Source organism: Pygocentrus nattereri, chromosome 1 (assembly GCF_015220715.1).
Source record: "Pygocentrus nattereri isolate fPygNat1 chromosome 1, fPygNat1.pri, whole genome shotgun sequence".
Classification (NCBI taxonomy): domain Eukaryota; kingdom Metazoa; phylum Chordata; class Actinopteri; order Characiformes; family Serrasalmidae; genus Pygocentrus; species Pygocentrus nattereri.
The window spans coordinates 51,488,920-51,504,718 of NC_051211.1; the positions used below are offsets into that span (position 1 = coordinate 51,488,920).

Here is a 15,799-nt window from a genome sequence, read left to right on the forward strand (position 1 = left end):
CTGTTTTGACCCAAGTATTTACGTTTGCTAGATACCATAAATGCCTTCATTCATGAAAACACCCACAGAAATGTACAGGGAAATGTGAGACTTTGTTGAGATGCTCACAGTACACAATAAAACATTCAGTGATTTGTCTTAGGGCTTATTTCCATATTGCGAGCTTTAGTAATATCAGTATTGCCAAAGGCCAAAATTAATGAACCACAAATGCTGTGCATACCTATAATCAGCTTATCATGACTCAAGCTCTCAGCATTGATAAATGAAGCTTTAACATCAGAAATGCACCTTGCATAACAAGTGGCCACTTTATTGGAAATGTCAACCTTGTACCTCCACCTTGCTGGGGTACAGTTAAGAACTGTAGCTAATCTGCTGATACACTATTTGTGCATCCTCTAACTCTTCACTAGTGGTCAGTTTCTGACCATAGAGAACCTCTTGGCTGGAGCTAGCGCTGACGTGTGTAAAACCCCAGCAACAGCACCATCCTGTGAGTGCAACTGCTGCGCTGGGAATGATGCACCACCTAAGCAATATCTGGTCAACAGTGGCCCTGTGGTCAGGAACTGACCAATGATGAAAGGGGTAGAGCGTGGTCGACAGATGACATAACAGATGGGCCACAATCTGTAATTGTACACCTATACAGCAGACCTATAAGGTAGATGGAGCTCATAAAGTGGCCACAGAGTGGGACATGCATGGTAATAAAGCTGTACACAGCTTGTGCTGAGGCGTGTACAATGACGCTGATTGCTGTACATTGATCATCTGAAGGTTTAAAGCTACAACCGAGATGCTACGCACATATTTAAAGCTGCAGTCAGTGATTTGAGAACTAAAACACTGACACAAGCATTTGTGCAAACATAATGAAGATGCAAAGCCTTGAGCTTTAAGAAGACGACGAACAACCGTTTAACAGAACAAAGTTAACTTTAATCTGAACCGCCCTGTTTTTATTTCCCAGATTAAAGAAAACGAAATTCAGCCCGCTTTCCAGAAACAGTCGTGCCCCGGCAAACGTGAGAGTGGGTAATGTGTTTGTCCTTGTGTCTGTCCCCTCCATAATCTTCCCCTCTGTGATGGGATCTGAGGGACACCCTTTATTTACTTTTGCTCCATGTCTTCCCGAGTTCTGGGTGCGATTAATCTTCCCTTTGTCAGACTCGATTAATCATGCCTGTCATAGGGTGAGTTATGGGGTTGAGAGTTGGGTGGAGGGGTGTTGATGGTGGGGTTTAAAGCTCTGGTCCCCCAAAAGGGACAAGAGACAAAACTGCAGCGCAGTTGAGTGGGAGGCACATCAGAATGAATGTGCCATATTTTCAGACGTGTTCACTGAAGTTCAGTACACCGCGTGTCAGCGGCAATAAGTTTCCAGCAGCACTAACGCTTCATTTTAAAGCCTTTAAAACCAGGGATGACTTCAAAGTCACTCCTTCATGGCTTCATGCCGCTGTCAGCTGTCAGTCATTGGCATAAGGGCCATTTAATTGCAAGGCATTATTGTCGAACTGGTTAGCAGAGCATGTAAGCGACATCTGTTGCTGTACACAGTGCAGGACACACCTACTGGAACCCGAACTACGCATGGAGTAACCTGCTGATTCTGTGGGATGGACTGGAAGTAGGGAATGTTCACAGCTTTTCACTCTCCAGTTGCAAACTGGTTTTACATTTCTTACCATTCTAAAAACAACGAGGTATTCAGACCTTTTATTTACAGAGTATATGTTATTATCTATTTAAATCCAAGGCACTTATTCAGATGACAATAAGCTAAATACACACAAAATCATCATTCATAGGGTACTTTGTATTGGGAGGTGTCTATTTTTAGACATTTAGACGATTTCATTTTTTAAATAAACAAAAAAAAAAAAACAACGCTGCGCCACATTTTCATGTCACTACCTGCCACACAAACAGCCTTAGTATGTAGGTATGCAGGCGAAGCCTTACTTTAGCCATGCCCCTGTTCCTCATGGCCACATGGTGAGCAGTTAGATCCCACTGTTTTGAAGTAATCATGACGTCTGAAGACCCATCTCTTTACACTACACTTATCTAATCACTAACACTGTCTATTAAAGATCTTCACCTCTTTTTGTTCATTGTATTTTATTACAAACTTTTTTTCAGCAGGTTTAGTGTTGTGTAGACTCTGTGTTGAGTTGTAGGTATTTTTCTACTTGTTGTATTTGTTTTAGGTCTCAATGCATAGATAAGTTCAGGCAGCAATTTAGAGCAAAGCTCTTTAAAATTATGTCGACCTTTATTAACATGAGATATTCTGAAGTAATGACAAGCACTTTTGTAAGTCGCTCTGGATAAGAGCGTCTGCTAAATGCCATAAATGTAAATGTAAATGTCCCAAAGTCTGAAAGTCAGTGTGGAACATTGAGAATTGTCACCACCGAAACACATTTTAGTAAACCGAAGAAAATTTTATGTGTGTACAGCTTTTCAAAGCTGTGTTTTCTACTTATGTACTGGTTAGTGCTTTTAAGTTCTGCTGAAACTGTCACTACCGAAACTGTCACTACTGTAATAGCTGATAGTTTTACTAGTGTTATTATTATTTTGGTAGTAAAAATGGAATTTTCAATCATTTATTGTAATAAAACAAACATAATTAAGGCACAGGGTCAGTCAAAGGGTCACACTTTGAATCCGTTGGTAGAATGAGTGATTTATTCTTACTCTAGGCTGTAATTTTCGGTTACCATGTTGAAAAAGTGCTCATTTTTCAATATAGTGACAAGAATAGCACAAAAAGACAGATTAAAAAAAAAAAAGTAATTTAGCATAATGCCACCTACGCTAAGCCTGTGGTTCCCGAGGCAACGTGCTGAGGAAGAAATTTCCACTCATCGAGCCACACAGCTCGACAGCATCCTTACCCGGCATTCTTGCGGCGATAACTGCTCCAGCCTGTAATTAAAGCTAAAAATCATTGAGCCCACTTTCATTGGGGGATGAAATCTTAGCAATACCGCATTCGATTTCTCGCACGATTGGATCGCAAAGAAGGGTTTAAGCGACTGGTGGGCCAGCGTCCGCATGGACGCCTCTTTACTGTAAATCAATAAAAATTATTACCTGTTCTAGCGATGTGGATTTACCTCCAGCCTGACAAATGTAAGCTGATGAGGGAACAACTCGTTTACGCCTGGAGGCCAAAGTGTTGCAGAATGCATTCTACCCCACCCCCCACCCCCCCACCCCCTCTGCAAAACATGGCCTCAAGTTTTCTTGTAGCCTATTTTTGAAAAGGGAAGAAGTTCAGCGAAAATGAAATGCTGAAAAATAAAACATGGAAATGACTTCTTCTGTACGGCAAACGGGACTTTTTTGCATTTATTATGTGTGGATTAAAAGATTTCATTCTCTTTATGCACATTTAAAGCAAAATTATACTAAACTTAAAAAAAAAAAAGAAAAAATACGACAACGTTAGAAGAATTTGGACCTTTCGTCCAAACAGTGCTGCTTCCGCGCTTCAGCGTCTGTGCCACTGCATTACAGAGATGCAGCAGAGCTGATTGCGTGGAGAATTGAGATTCAGAGAAGTCCCTCCATCCCACAGGTTTTAGTGCTTTTTTAATTGGATCCAGGGCTAATTAATCATAATTATATTTTAATGATGAATGTGTCAGAGCATCTCATGTTTCCGACAGAGGGAGCGTGTATTTCAATGTCACCAAATGCAATTATTCTCATTCAGCCCATGCATCATGATCTGATCCGCTGGGGTCATCAGAGCCGGCTCCTACAAGCGTATCGCCATCTAAGCACACGTGAGCGCTGCGTGCAGGTGGACTGGTGAGGCTCTGTGAGCGTGCATGTTTACACACATGTATTTATGTGCCTGTGTGTCTTATCTCTCTTGGTGCCCAGGCAAATATATGAGGTGGAACATGACCTTCAGGTTCTTTCTGCGTGCGAGTATGTGAGTCTGCACACGTTTGAGCCTTTGTGCTAATGTTTATAGTATATGGACACAAAGTGGTGCATGAAAATGAAAATCCACAGTTGGAAACAAACTTCAGGACATGCTGGGCCAAAACTTTACACCGGAATTCTGGGGCCTGGTGTCTGCTGACCACTACTGTACATGCATGCTTACTGTCTGCTTTTTGCTTCTACTCATTGGTCGCATTATGAGGTCCACCTACATTAAAGGTCCACAATACAGGCATACCGTTAGACTGCAGACCGTCTGTCATCCACAGGTAATAGTCACTACCTACACCAACGAGTTTGTTAGTGGCCAGTCAGCGTATGTATGTGTGTGCTTTGTGTTTTTGTGCTCGCCTCTCTCTCTCTCTCTCTCTCTCTCTCTCTGCTGCCATCTCTAATGATTTAGCTTTCATTGCTCTCATTAATGATTTCCTGTAACTATGAATGCGTCCCATGATGCATATTGACAGTATAAATATCGGGGGGTGGGGGTGGGGGGCAGCAATGAAGGGAAACCTCAGCATTGCAGTTTGTGTTTGTAAGCATATGTAGAACTTCATGTACTCCTGATGAACTGCATCTACACTTCCGTGAATGAGCCCAATTGCCACTGGATTTTATTGCACACGCTGACAAGGGCCATGATTGATGGGCTTGATGTGAATTTAATGAGACGGCTTCGAACTGAGCAGAGACATTTGTGCTGCAGAGCAGATGCTGCTAAAATTAATGGAGGTGGCTGTCTTTCATTTGAGAGATGGATAGATAGATAGATAGATAGATAGATAGATAGATAGATAGATAGATAGATAGATGAACAGACAGCCAGCTAGATAGATAGATAGATAGATAGATAGATAGATAGATAGATAGATAGATAGATAGATAGATAGATAGATAGATAGATAGATCCTTTGACATTCTTCCCACAAATGGACTTTCTTGTATCTAATCCTTTCAGAAATATCTCCTCAGCAAAATAACTTCTAATTAATGGCCGCTTTGACTAGAAATTAAATAGAGGAATGGTAGTATCAGTCATCAGTACAGTAGTACATGGTAAAGCGCATAGCTTTGACTCTGCATATGCTTTTAGACATTATGAAACAGCCTTTCAAAACTGCTGGCAATTAACCCAAAAAACCCAGAATGGAAAGTTCAACTGGACTAACTGATTTGGAAGAAATGTTTTGAACACCACGGTCTGAAGGTTGAAACAGATTAAAATCATCATTTCACACACCACGTCCACACAACCAAACACCAGCTTCAGTGATATGATATAATACCATGATGTATATATTGTGCATCCCAAAACACGGTGCATACACTCCAGCCCCTTCTGACCCAGCTTTTCACTGAAAGAGTAAAATGGAGACAGACTGCAGCTTAATGTTAATGTTTCTAATGTTATACAGCAGAAGTCACTAATAGGTGGACTTCGGACCGTGGTCTGGAACCAAGCTCTGTCCTATGTGGATCTGGACTGAACCGATAAACTATGGAGAATTATTTAATTTAGATGGGGTGGTCCTATTTTAATTGGTGTAACTTTCTAGTCTTTACCGTAGCTTTAGCGGCCTGGGAGACTCAGAGCGATATATATATATATATATATATATATATATATATCACACGTGGCGCTACTCAGCCAATCAGATCTGTGCATTACGATGAGCCCTGACACTTGAGTGCGTGATGCAAACACAGGGGAGAGATGAGGCGAGAAACAGCAGTCAGAGAAGAAAGTGAGTTAGAGAGAGGTTATTTCACAGGGCGTGCTCTAAAAAGAGAAAACTGACAATAAACACTATTAAAATATCACTGAACTGCACTTTGTTTGATTTGACATTCAGTTGTGGACTGTATAAGATACTAGGCTACTTCAGTTTACAGTATACGGCACTGAATCATAATGCCAGGTAGACATTATGATGTTCCGGACCTTTTTCACTAACTGGACCTCACTGAATTTGAATTAAATACCCCTGTTATGCAGTGTATAGTGTTGTATAGATTCAAATCCTTTTCACGCTGTATGCATGTGAAGATGCTGTACGTTTCTGAGCGGCGCCGTCTCTTACCTTCTGAGCAGCAGTTTTGGGTGGTTCTTGCTCTCCAGGTTCTTGTCTATAAGGTCAGACAGCAGGTGTTTGAGCACGTCAGTGGCGTACTCTAGCTTGCTCTGCAGCACGGTCATGATGAGAGAGGCCACGTTTCCGCGGTCCCTCATGGAGAAACCTCTCTGAGACTCCAGCGTGCGGATGAAGGACAGCAGGAACACCTTGTTGTTGATCAGCTGGCCGAAGAGCTTCAGACCCTTCTCCACCTGTTCCTGTCTGTAGCCTGGCACCTGTAAAACAATTAGGAAAAGCACTGTGGTTAAGCGAAGTACTACATGTTCACAAACTATGGCTTATATCTTACATTTGTCCCAAAAAGCCCACCTGTGTGGCTTTATGTGCCTTACACAGTCATAATTCCGTTTAACATTTTCCAACCTCTATTCATCCTTTAGAACTGCTACTGTCTTCAAGACTGATATATGTAAATGAGCTCTAATCTGATTGGCTGCTCATATTGTGCCTCATTTAAAAAGGAGCCCACTCCATATAACTGCATTATAACTCAGCCTGAATGGGCGGGGCTCAACTGCTGTAGGCTGAATAGGTGCATATATGTCAGTATGCTATTTGTTGTGACATGACAGAAACAGTGAAGTCAAAACGAGTTGTTTGTATATACACTATGTGGCCAAAAGTTTGTGGACACAAATGTTTCTTCCACAATCATGAGTATTAAAAAGATCTTTGTTCCCCCTCTGCTGCAGCCCAAGCTTCTACTCTTCTGGGAAGGCATTACAGTAAATGTTGGAACATTGCTGTGAGGATTTGATTGCATTCAGCCACAAGAACATTAGTGAGGTCCGCTACTGATGTTGGATTATCAGTTCTGGATCACTACAACTCCTCCTGAAGATATTGTATGGAGCTCCATCGCTTAAGGGAATGTAGTTCTACTGCTCAATATCCAATAATGCAAGGGATTTTATACCCCCCTAGCTGACGTTTAGCACTTTGCACTAGCTGACGTTGAGCATTTTGGCTGCTCAAGCATCTCCACTTCCGCTGGCAATACTCTTCTATGGAGATTATACAAGCTTTGTCTGCATGTGATCTCCTGTGTTGCAGTGGACTGTACCTTAATGCAGCTGAATTCACTAATAAGAAGGCAGGTGGTGGGGGGAGGGGTATAAATGAGATGTGTATATATGAGAATATAGATGTTTCCAAAAGCACTATTTCTTTCAAACAGCAGCATTTATTTTTACGATTACTGTTGTGTTTTTTAGTGTCTATTTAAATTCACACTTCTCCTGTTTACTGTCTATTTAATGTTATTGCTTCACCATGAGGTTTGAGAGTAATGCAGTTTCAATGCTCTGTATGTCCAGTACATATTGTAGTATTGACAATAAAAGCTGACTTGACTTAATTTATGTACAATCTGACACTGAAGTAGCGATAGCTAAACATGAAAAGCTGACCTGGATGAAGCTTTAAAAAATATAAATTATTAAACATTTTCGACTCAGCATTACTTTTTAAATAACAGAACTTATTATGATTTAGCAAACAATAAAATGTGCAAATCCGTCTGTTTTGATTTATATTGATACCTAGATTTACTTTTAAGTGGACACATGCAAAAATGATTACATTAAGAATGTTAAGTTGACATGTTAAAACAAATGAAGTTTTCTTTCTAAGCAAAATGACAACCCTGCAGCCTTTGGTAGAGTCTTTACTCTGTAGGGTAAATTTGTAAACCTTGGCTAAGCTTTATTAGCTCATTTCTGGGTTACTAGATGCAGATTTGATGCTGACAGCTGATGATAAACAATTAATACTGCAGAGGCCTCCAAATACCTGTCATTTATCTCATCAATAACCATTACAAACCTGTCACTATCCAGAGGTGAGCTGACTGCCACATTCACTGCATATGATTTCACTACAAACTCCTCCAGAGAAAGGCCATGTTTATTCCAATTAAGGCTTAATTAACACAGCTTATTAAAACCAGAGCTCATCAGAAGTAAGGATCTAAGCCTCGGCTTTTAGGATGAGTCTCCCTGTCTGGAGAGATTTGATTAGGAATGTCCATCACTGTCATAAGTTGGTATAAATAACCTGTGGTTTGCCGTAGACTTCACTCTATTAGGCTTTTAATTTTCCTCCCTGTGCTCAGAAAACAGTTGTGTCATGTCATTACTGCGATTAACGAGTGAGCGATTGTGAACGGGAGAGCGGCTCATTATGTCTAGGGAAAAAGGACGCAAGAGAATGCTTCGTGGGAGAGGAAGCGAGGAGGGAGCATTATTTTAATATAATTGTCCATCAATGTAAAATATCCTGTCCATCAGAGTGAGGCCTCTATATGTGTTCGCTCGTTATCTGTGGTGGGACAGATAATTGGAGACATTTGAAGTGATTTTTGCTCCAAACAGCTAAATCAGGACAGTGGATTAGCAAGGGGCATGCAGTCATATGCAAAAGTTTGTGCGCCCCTGGTTAAATGACATGTTTTTGATTTGTTTGAATATGTTGAAGTACACATCCTTTACAAGGAAGACATTTTAATGCACTTTATTTACTGAATTCAACATATTGGAGGGAAAACATTAACCATAAAATGTGGCTGGGGCTAAAGTGAAGGCATATTTTATATTTTAGATGTTATATTTTATTTTTCTGCGATGGACTGGCGACCTGTCCAGGGTGTATCCTGCCTTCCGCCCGAAGACTGCTGGGATAGGCTCCAGCACCCCCCGCGACCCTGACAGAGAAGCGGCTTAGAAAATGGATAGATGGATGGATTGGATGAATGGATTTTATTTTTATTCCCATGTTCCAAAATGTACCGTTAATTCTTCAGTCCATATAGTCCATACATGGAAAGTAAACTGTAAAAACAGCCAATTTAAATTCATCGTTTTTGTGTTGTCACAAATGCACTTAGATCTATCCACCTATTCAGCCCATAGCAGTTTATCCCAGCCCATTCACACTGAAGTTATAAAGAGTGTTTCAGCCTAGGCTTTTAGAATGAGGCACAATACAGGGCAGCCAATCAGAAAGGAGCTCATTTACATCCATTACATATAAATGCAAAGTAGTGATACAACCAGGTTAATTCTAAGGAGCAAAGAGAGGTGGGAAAATGGTCATGTTGAAATGAATTATGGCTGTTATTGGTACAGAAAATCGACACAAATGTCACAAAAAATAATGCTAGAGCGTTTCTCGCCAACTGTTTCCCATCATTCATTCATTCTTAGCATTAGTTGGCATTTCTGGGTCAGTTACATGGGTTCTAACCTCCAGGTCTCTGAGCACTGGGTGCTCCTCAATTCCAGGGAAGAGCACACGCATGGTATAGGTTCTGTAGTCCAAGAAAGGGATGCCCGCTCCGTCCAGGTCACTGGTCAGCTCATTAATATCAGTCTGTAGCTCCGCAAAGGCTGCAGGAAAAAATCCAGAACAACATCAGATGAATCTCGATCATTGCAAATTACCAAATGCCTCCATTAGTCCTGAGCTACTCTTACTTAAACTGATCAATAAAAACAATTGGATAATTCAGTGCTTTTGTTAGAGGATACTGTACTTCGATTACCTCTGTCAGCAGAGTGAGGTGCATCTACTCAGTTCTGCACCTGGACGCAGCACTGCAGCTCCACTGAGTAGGAGCAGTTAATTCAGTGCAGGCCGTCGGCCAAATTTACTCTTACAAATGCTACAGCAAGCATAATGCATTTGGCCAGTTTTCCCAGCCGTGAAGAACACCATTTGAAACTTGCCAAAAGAACTGGAAGGTTTCCTGTAAACAGTAATTTAGGACACTGAAGGAAAGACTAGAAATGTGTATATGAGACAAAGACTACTGGACAGTATATTTACTGAGCGTTGTCAATAGAGCAGGTGTACATATACTGTACCTGACGATTCCTAGTCAGCTATGGGATTTGAACCCACAACCTTCTAGTCAATGGCTCACTTCTCCTACCACAAGGCTACCAGCCACCCTGAGGCGGGTCCCAGTCCATGGCAGGTGCAAAATTTAAATGAAAAAAGCCCTTGAACATGTAATCATTAAATAAATGAAATAAAAGCCCCTCAACCCATACATTACACCTTTATTTAACATATTTAAAAGCCTCATAGACAGTGCAGATGATCAGCTACTGCACAGTGATTGAGAATGAATCATTTTGTTGTTTACATTACACTTTTTTCCCCATGTTGTTACAAATAAAAGCACAAGCTGTTTATTAATGTTATTTTTGCAGAGGGGCCCCCAAACACATTCATGCCCACAGGCTTCATGAGACCATGATCCATCCCAGCCTGAGGATGAGAGCTTATATGACAGGCTTCTGATTACAAACACTTTTAAAGGTGAAAGTGATGCTACAGAGTTGGGCTTCATTTAGTTGAATGCTGCAGAACTTCACTTCAACTTTTCTGCTAACCTGTTTCTTTGTTACAGAGTGTCAAAGCACTGCAGTCAGAGGCACCATAGCCTGCAGTGCAGGTGCCAACAGCTAATGTGCTCCAGCTGTATTGGCAGGAACCGAACTTTGAGATGTGTTGCAAGGAAGTTTGTGAAAGAACTGAAAGCGTGTTCTATAATTTACAGTCCAACTCCTCTAAACCACCTTCAGTCAGAACATTTCACTGTTTCACCGCCTACCTTCTTTACATTCCAGCGCCACTCTGGACTCCAGGTTATCCATCTGCATCTGCAGGCGCTTGAGGGTCAGGTCACTCTCGCGGGACTTGCGTTTGTAGGCGATGAGGACAATGACGATGAAGAGGATGAGGAGGCCTCCAGCGCCGGCGATGCTGATGATGGCCGTGCTGCTGAGTGGACTGTCGGAGGTGATGTGGACCACACCTGGAGAAAACTCGATCCCACCCACACGCGCCTGATGCACAAAACATGCACAGGAACGATAAGGAGTTGAGATTGAGTCCTGTTGTTGTCCTTCACAGCCAGAAATTCAATTCACGTTACATAATTACTATCATTAGATTACTATAGAGTTAATGACATAGAAGTGTATTCCATTTACATTCAGTTTATGTGCTGCATAGCCTGCACTTATTACCTTTTCCTTCACAACAGGCTAAAAATGAAAAGGAAGGTCTTTACTTTCTATAAAATATCTCCTTCTTCTTATAAACACAATTGTGGTGAATTTCTCAGTCATCAGTGAGTGAGAAATAATTAAACAATGCAAGAAGACAGTTTCATACCATACATACCAAAGTGGAACGGGGCATAAGTCGATCTGAAGAGGTGTTGAAGTTTGAATTGATGCGAAATATCGCTTTTATTCAGAGTCAGCACTGTTCACAGTGGTGGTGATAGGAACCAGACGTCTAAAGAGTCTGATGCCTCTAAAAGCTCTGTCATAGAAAGTTACAGCATGAAATGGCTGCATGAAATGCTAATACTCTGCCTGATGTCTGAGACATTGTGTTATCACAGTTTTGAGAAGCTTAATCAGATTTTGGAAAATCCATTCTTCTTGGAGGGGCACATGCAGGGTGTTATGAGGCAAAATAGACCCCAAAGAAAACTGTTTATCAGATTTATCACTATTTACCATCATCAACATTACTTATGGCTATAGTGGCCATATACAAGGTTATATGTGCCTGGTGACCATCACAACTCCTGGTTCCTGCCACCACCACTGTAAAGAAATCTGAGTTGGTAAATCTCTAGAATGAACCATCTCAGATCAAACCACTCTGAATGACTTTGTTTACATCAACTACTGAATTATAGAAATATTTAGCCAAACTGGTGGGATGCCCCTTTTATTGGATCCATATTATGATGCTTTGATATTGCTTTCTGTATGATCTAATGTGAACAGCGACCAAAAAAAGCAAAACAATAAAGTTAAAGCAGACGAAACCAGGCTAATCTGAGCAGTCCAAGGGGTCGAATGTATAATGGGACTTTTCTAGATCTTTTAACTCTAAATGAATAAGATTCCACATCGTTTACACCACGGCATGACCTAATGCAGACACAGCAGGGAGCTGCAGATCCCCTTCAATGTGACACTAATCTAAATGGATCACAAATGCACCAACACAAAGGCCTCCTTAAATATGGAGTATGAGGTGCGCTTAAACGAATGTCTGGGCGGAAAAGCTGGCACTTCACCGTGTGATATTAAAGCAAACAGAGACGGCAGCAGACGGACTCACAATGCCTGCTGTGTTTGTGTGTTTGTGACGGTAAACGGATCTGCAGCTCTGTCTGCCGATCGTCTGTCAGCAGGCCAGGTGGCGCTGGCCCAGCGTTCCCACTCAAATCACAAATGGAGCCTCTATTAGGTTGTGTCCAGCTCTAATATGTCTTACAGTGATGCTGTTTGTCGTCCCTCTGTCTGCCTTTCAAGCCGGACATTAACCGTACGCAGGACGATACACTAGACCACTGAAGAAAAAAGATTCTGAGGACATGATGAATTATCCACAGTGCGGTGGCCACTCACCAGAACCTTGTGGCGTCCAGTTAGAGTGGGCGATTCGCACAGCAGCTGGGTGTCAGATACGGTTAAGGTGCAGGGCTTTTCTCCGATCAGAACTGTGTAGTTCAGCTTGCCGTTACCACCGGGGGTGGGGGGGAGGAAGTTCCTGCCCTGGAACAGACATTCAGAATAGAATGAATAACTGCATATGGAGCAAATAGCAAGATTAGAAACCAGAATGAAAGATGATCTTTAATGTGTTTTTCTTGGAAGAGACTCATGCGGCTGGGACACTTGAGCAGAATACATATTATGGTGTCCTACATTATGGCAGTGTTTCCCACACAGAGGCTACATGTGCCCTAAGGACGTCGAAGGAAGTATATTTTGTCCCATTTTAACGAATTCCAAAGGAAAATATTTGATATTTAAACAAGAGCACATGGTGTCATTTACGCAAAGCATCACTCTTTTTCACTGTGCTCCCTCAGTGACTGCTATGCTCATATATGCTATCTGCTAATATGTCACAGTATGTTACACCCTCCTTTGAACATATTCTCGGTACTGTATACTGCCTGTGTTCTGTTCTGTATTTACTGTTTTTCGGATTTATTGTACTACATTATCTGCACTGTGTATATTGTATTGTTTCGCCCTTGTGTTCCTGCGTTGGTCCTGGAGGACTGTTGTTTCGTTTCACTGTGTACTTGTATACAGATGAAATGACAATAAAGCCTCTTGAACTTGAAACCTTCACTTCAGCCATGAGCCAAAAACATGAAAGGCTTAACATTCGTTCAATCTGAGCCTTATTAAAACAAACGCATCCTTAATTATTGCTAGCATTTCACAATATTTAACATTCAGCTTCACAGTAAAATACTGTATTCATATTTTTATTTTTAAATCTATTCAACCTAAGATATTTTCTGTAATAAGAATGATCGAATATGAGAGCAATCGGGGTTAAAAAGACATTTGAGTCAAAATATTTTTTATTCTTTCAATTCACGTTTTGAAGAATTTTTGACAAAAATGTTGCAGTTTTGTGGCACTGCCAGATGTGAGTTTTTGCGCAAATTATAAACAAATGCCTATTTAGATTTTCTGTGCATACAGAAAGCAAAACATGGTGAATAAATGTGTTGACTGTGTTTATTTTTTTAATATTTACAGGTCTAGTAATTAAAATAAATTACACTAAATAGATGACTGCTAAGTTTTGCTATTATTATGTAAAAATACAGGAGATTTAATTTAATTATTTTATTACTGTAAGAATGGAGCTACATCATAGTGATCTTGTGCTCCAGCTGACTGTGCAGTCACAGTAAACAGTTCCTGTAATTTATTCTTAATATGTTAATCACTGTTAAAGTAATTCAACTACTAGCCAGTAATCTACCGTAATTTTACAGAGAAATGTTTCACTTTGTGAGTAAGTAAACAAATGCTATGATGAATTTGGATAGCTGTATATTCACACAAGCTCCCCCACTGCCCCACGTTGCCCCCAGGGTTGTTTCAGACCTGTGGGAAGCACTGAATTAGGTACTCAGAGGTACAGGCTCAAAGTTTGGAAGCAAGATATAATATTTTGGCTTTTCAGTTTGTTTATCATAGAACACAAGTGTTTGATGAAACAGTGTACAGCGTGCAAAACAATAGCAATAGTGTACACCTAACTGATTCTTAATTTGTTTTGCTTCTGGTGATTATCCTGCAGAGTTTTATTACAGCTGTAATCAGATCAACCTAATTCTCACATCCAGCCTCTCCTGAAGGCTTGATTAACTGAATCAGGTGTGTCAAATTGGGAGTTTGTAATTAATTAAAGATTGGTCAATTTAACAGTCTTATCAACAAAGACCTATATTGTATGTACATAAGCCACAGTACATATTATATTGAAACACATATCTTCTGTCCTGAAGAGACGAGTCCTGTAATCAAATGCTGAAATACCTTCAGAATGATGGGAGATCCAGGCTTGAGCTCCTGAACCCCAGATGCACTGAGGGGCTCGAACACTGGGTTGGGGTAGTAGAGGAAGTTGATGTTCTTGAGGGCCAGCACAGCCTGTACGTTGTCCAAGATGAAGCCAAACTCATCTGGTTTCTCCACCACCTCCTCCCTGTTCAAGCTGCCTGGCAGCGCTGGGGCCTGGCACAGCATGGTGGTGGCACTCAACACCTGGCAAGTCTGTGAAGGAGATGGAAGAGAAACAGAGCAGATTACGCTGAGCCAATTTGCTGAAGTTTTTTAGGCTCACTTATATTGTGCCTATTCTCACTGGCCATCTTACCACATAGGTGCATCTATGTCGGTTTAAAGTTACAGTCTGTAGCTCATCTACTCTACAATTTATCATTGACATCACAGACCAGACTTGGTTGGTGGACCATTCTCAGCCCAGTAATGAAAACGGCATGGGAGCGGCATGGTAGTGTAACCAGACACAGCAGTGTTGTTGGGGTTTTGAGGTGCCAGTGTCACGGCAGGGTTGAGACTTGTCTTGAAGGGGAATTCCACCCATTTTCAAAATTTCTTTAAAATTAAATGAGATGTAAGCAGCCACCCAGAATGGTTTGGTGCAAAATGCTTCATTTTAGAGAAACTTAGAGTGTCAGAACTGTTTGCAGTGGTGACACACCCTGTTGACCCCTAACACAAGCATTTTTAAATGGATTCATGGTGGTGGGATACATGCAGGGCGTCGTAAAGTAATATAAAACAATCACAATCAATTTTTTTCCCCCCAGAAATATTCAGATATATGAAGTTTAAAAGTTTTACTAGTCATTTTGGACTGTAATAAAATGTTTCTCTACAATAAACATTAAGCCACTCAATTATGCAGAAATTCTGAAAAACTGGTGGAATTCTAATTTAAAAGCAGGAATATCCACTAGTGGTCATTTGTTCAGAAACTGACCTCTGGTGAAGGGCTAGAGCATGACTGAAACGAGCTGTGCCTCAGTCCTTTACTGTTCACCTACAATGTGCAGTAACAATATACTGTAGGTGAGTCCATTTCAGTCAAAGCATACACATGAGTGGACGTGAGAGTGTCCAGATAGATTCATGCTATTTATATATTGTTTCATTTAAATGATTCTATTTTGATTTATTCTAAAATTGCCAAGCTCTTGTTTTTACATCTTTTATTTCGTTATTTATTTCATTCATTATATATTTGCCTCAAAGGTCCAGCAGTGGTTTTAAGGTCTGATTGTGAACCTTAAATCAGTTTCTCCAGATGAAAAG

The 15,799-nt window shown here is 40.8% G+C and overlaps 1 protein-coding gene across 1 annotated transcript in view; it reads right to left on the reverse strand.

Annotated features, from left to right (window-relative positions):
* The window catches only part of plxna4 (plexin A4), a 432,713-nt gene that overhangs the window by 51,192 nt on the left and 365,722 nt on the right, over positions 1-15,799 (reverse strand). The window contains exons 18-22 of the mRNA XM_037538616.1: positions 14,498-14,734; positions 12,554-12,700; positions 10,729-10,963; positions 9,354-9,496; positions 6,057-6,325 (exon numbers count right to left, since the gene is read on the reverse strand). Coding sequence (XP_037394513.1) covers positions 6,057-6,325; positions 9,354-9,496; positions 10,729-10,963; positions 12,554-12,700; positions 14,498-14,734 — 1,031 coding nt within the window. The remainder of the gene's footprint in view (positions 1-6,056; positions 6,326-9,353; positions 9,497-10,728; positions 10,964-12,553; positions 12,701-14,497; positions 14,735-15,799) is intronic.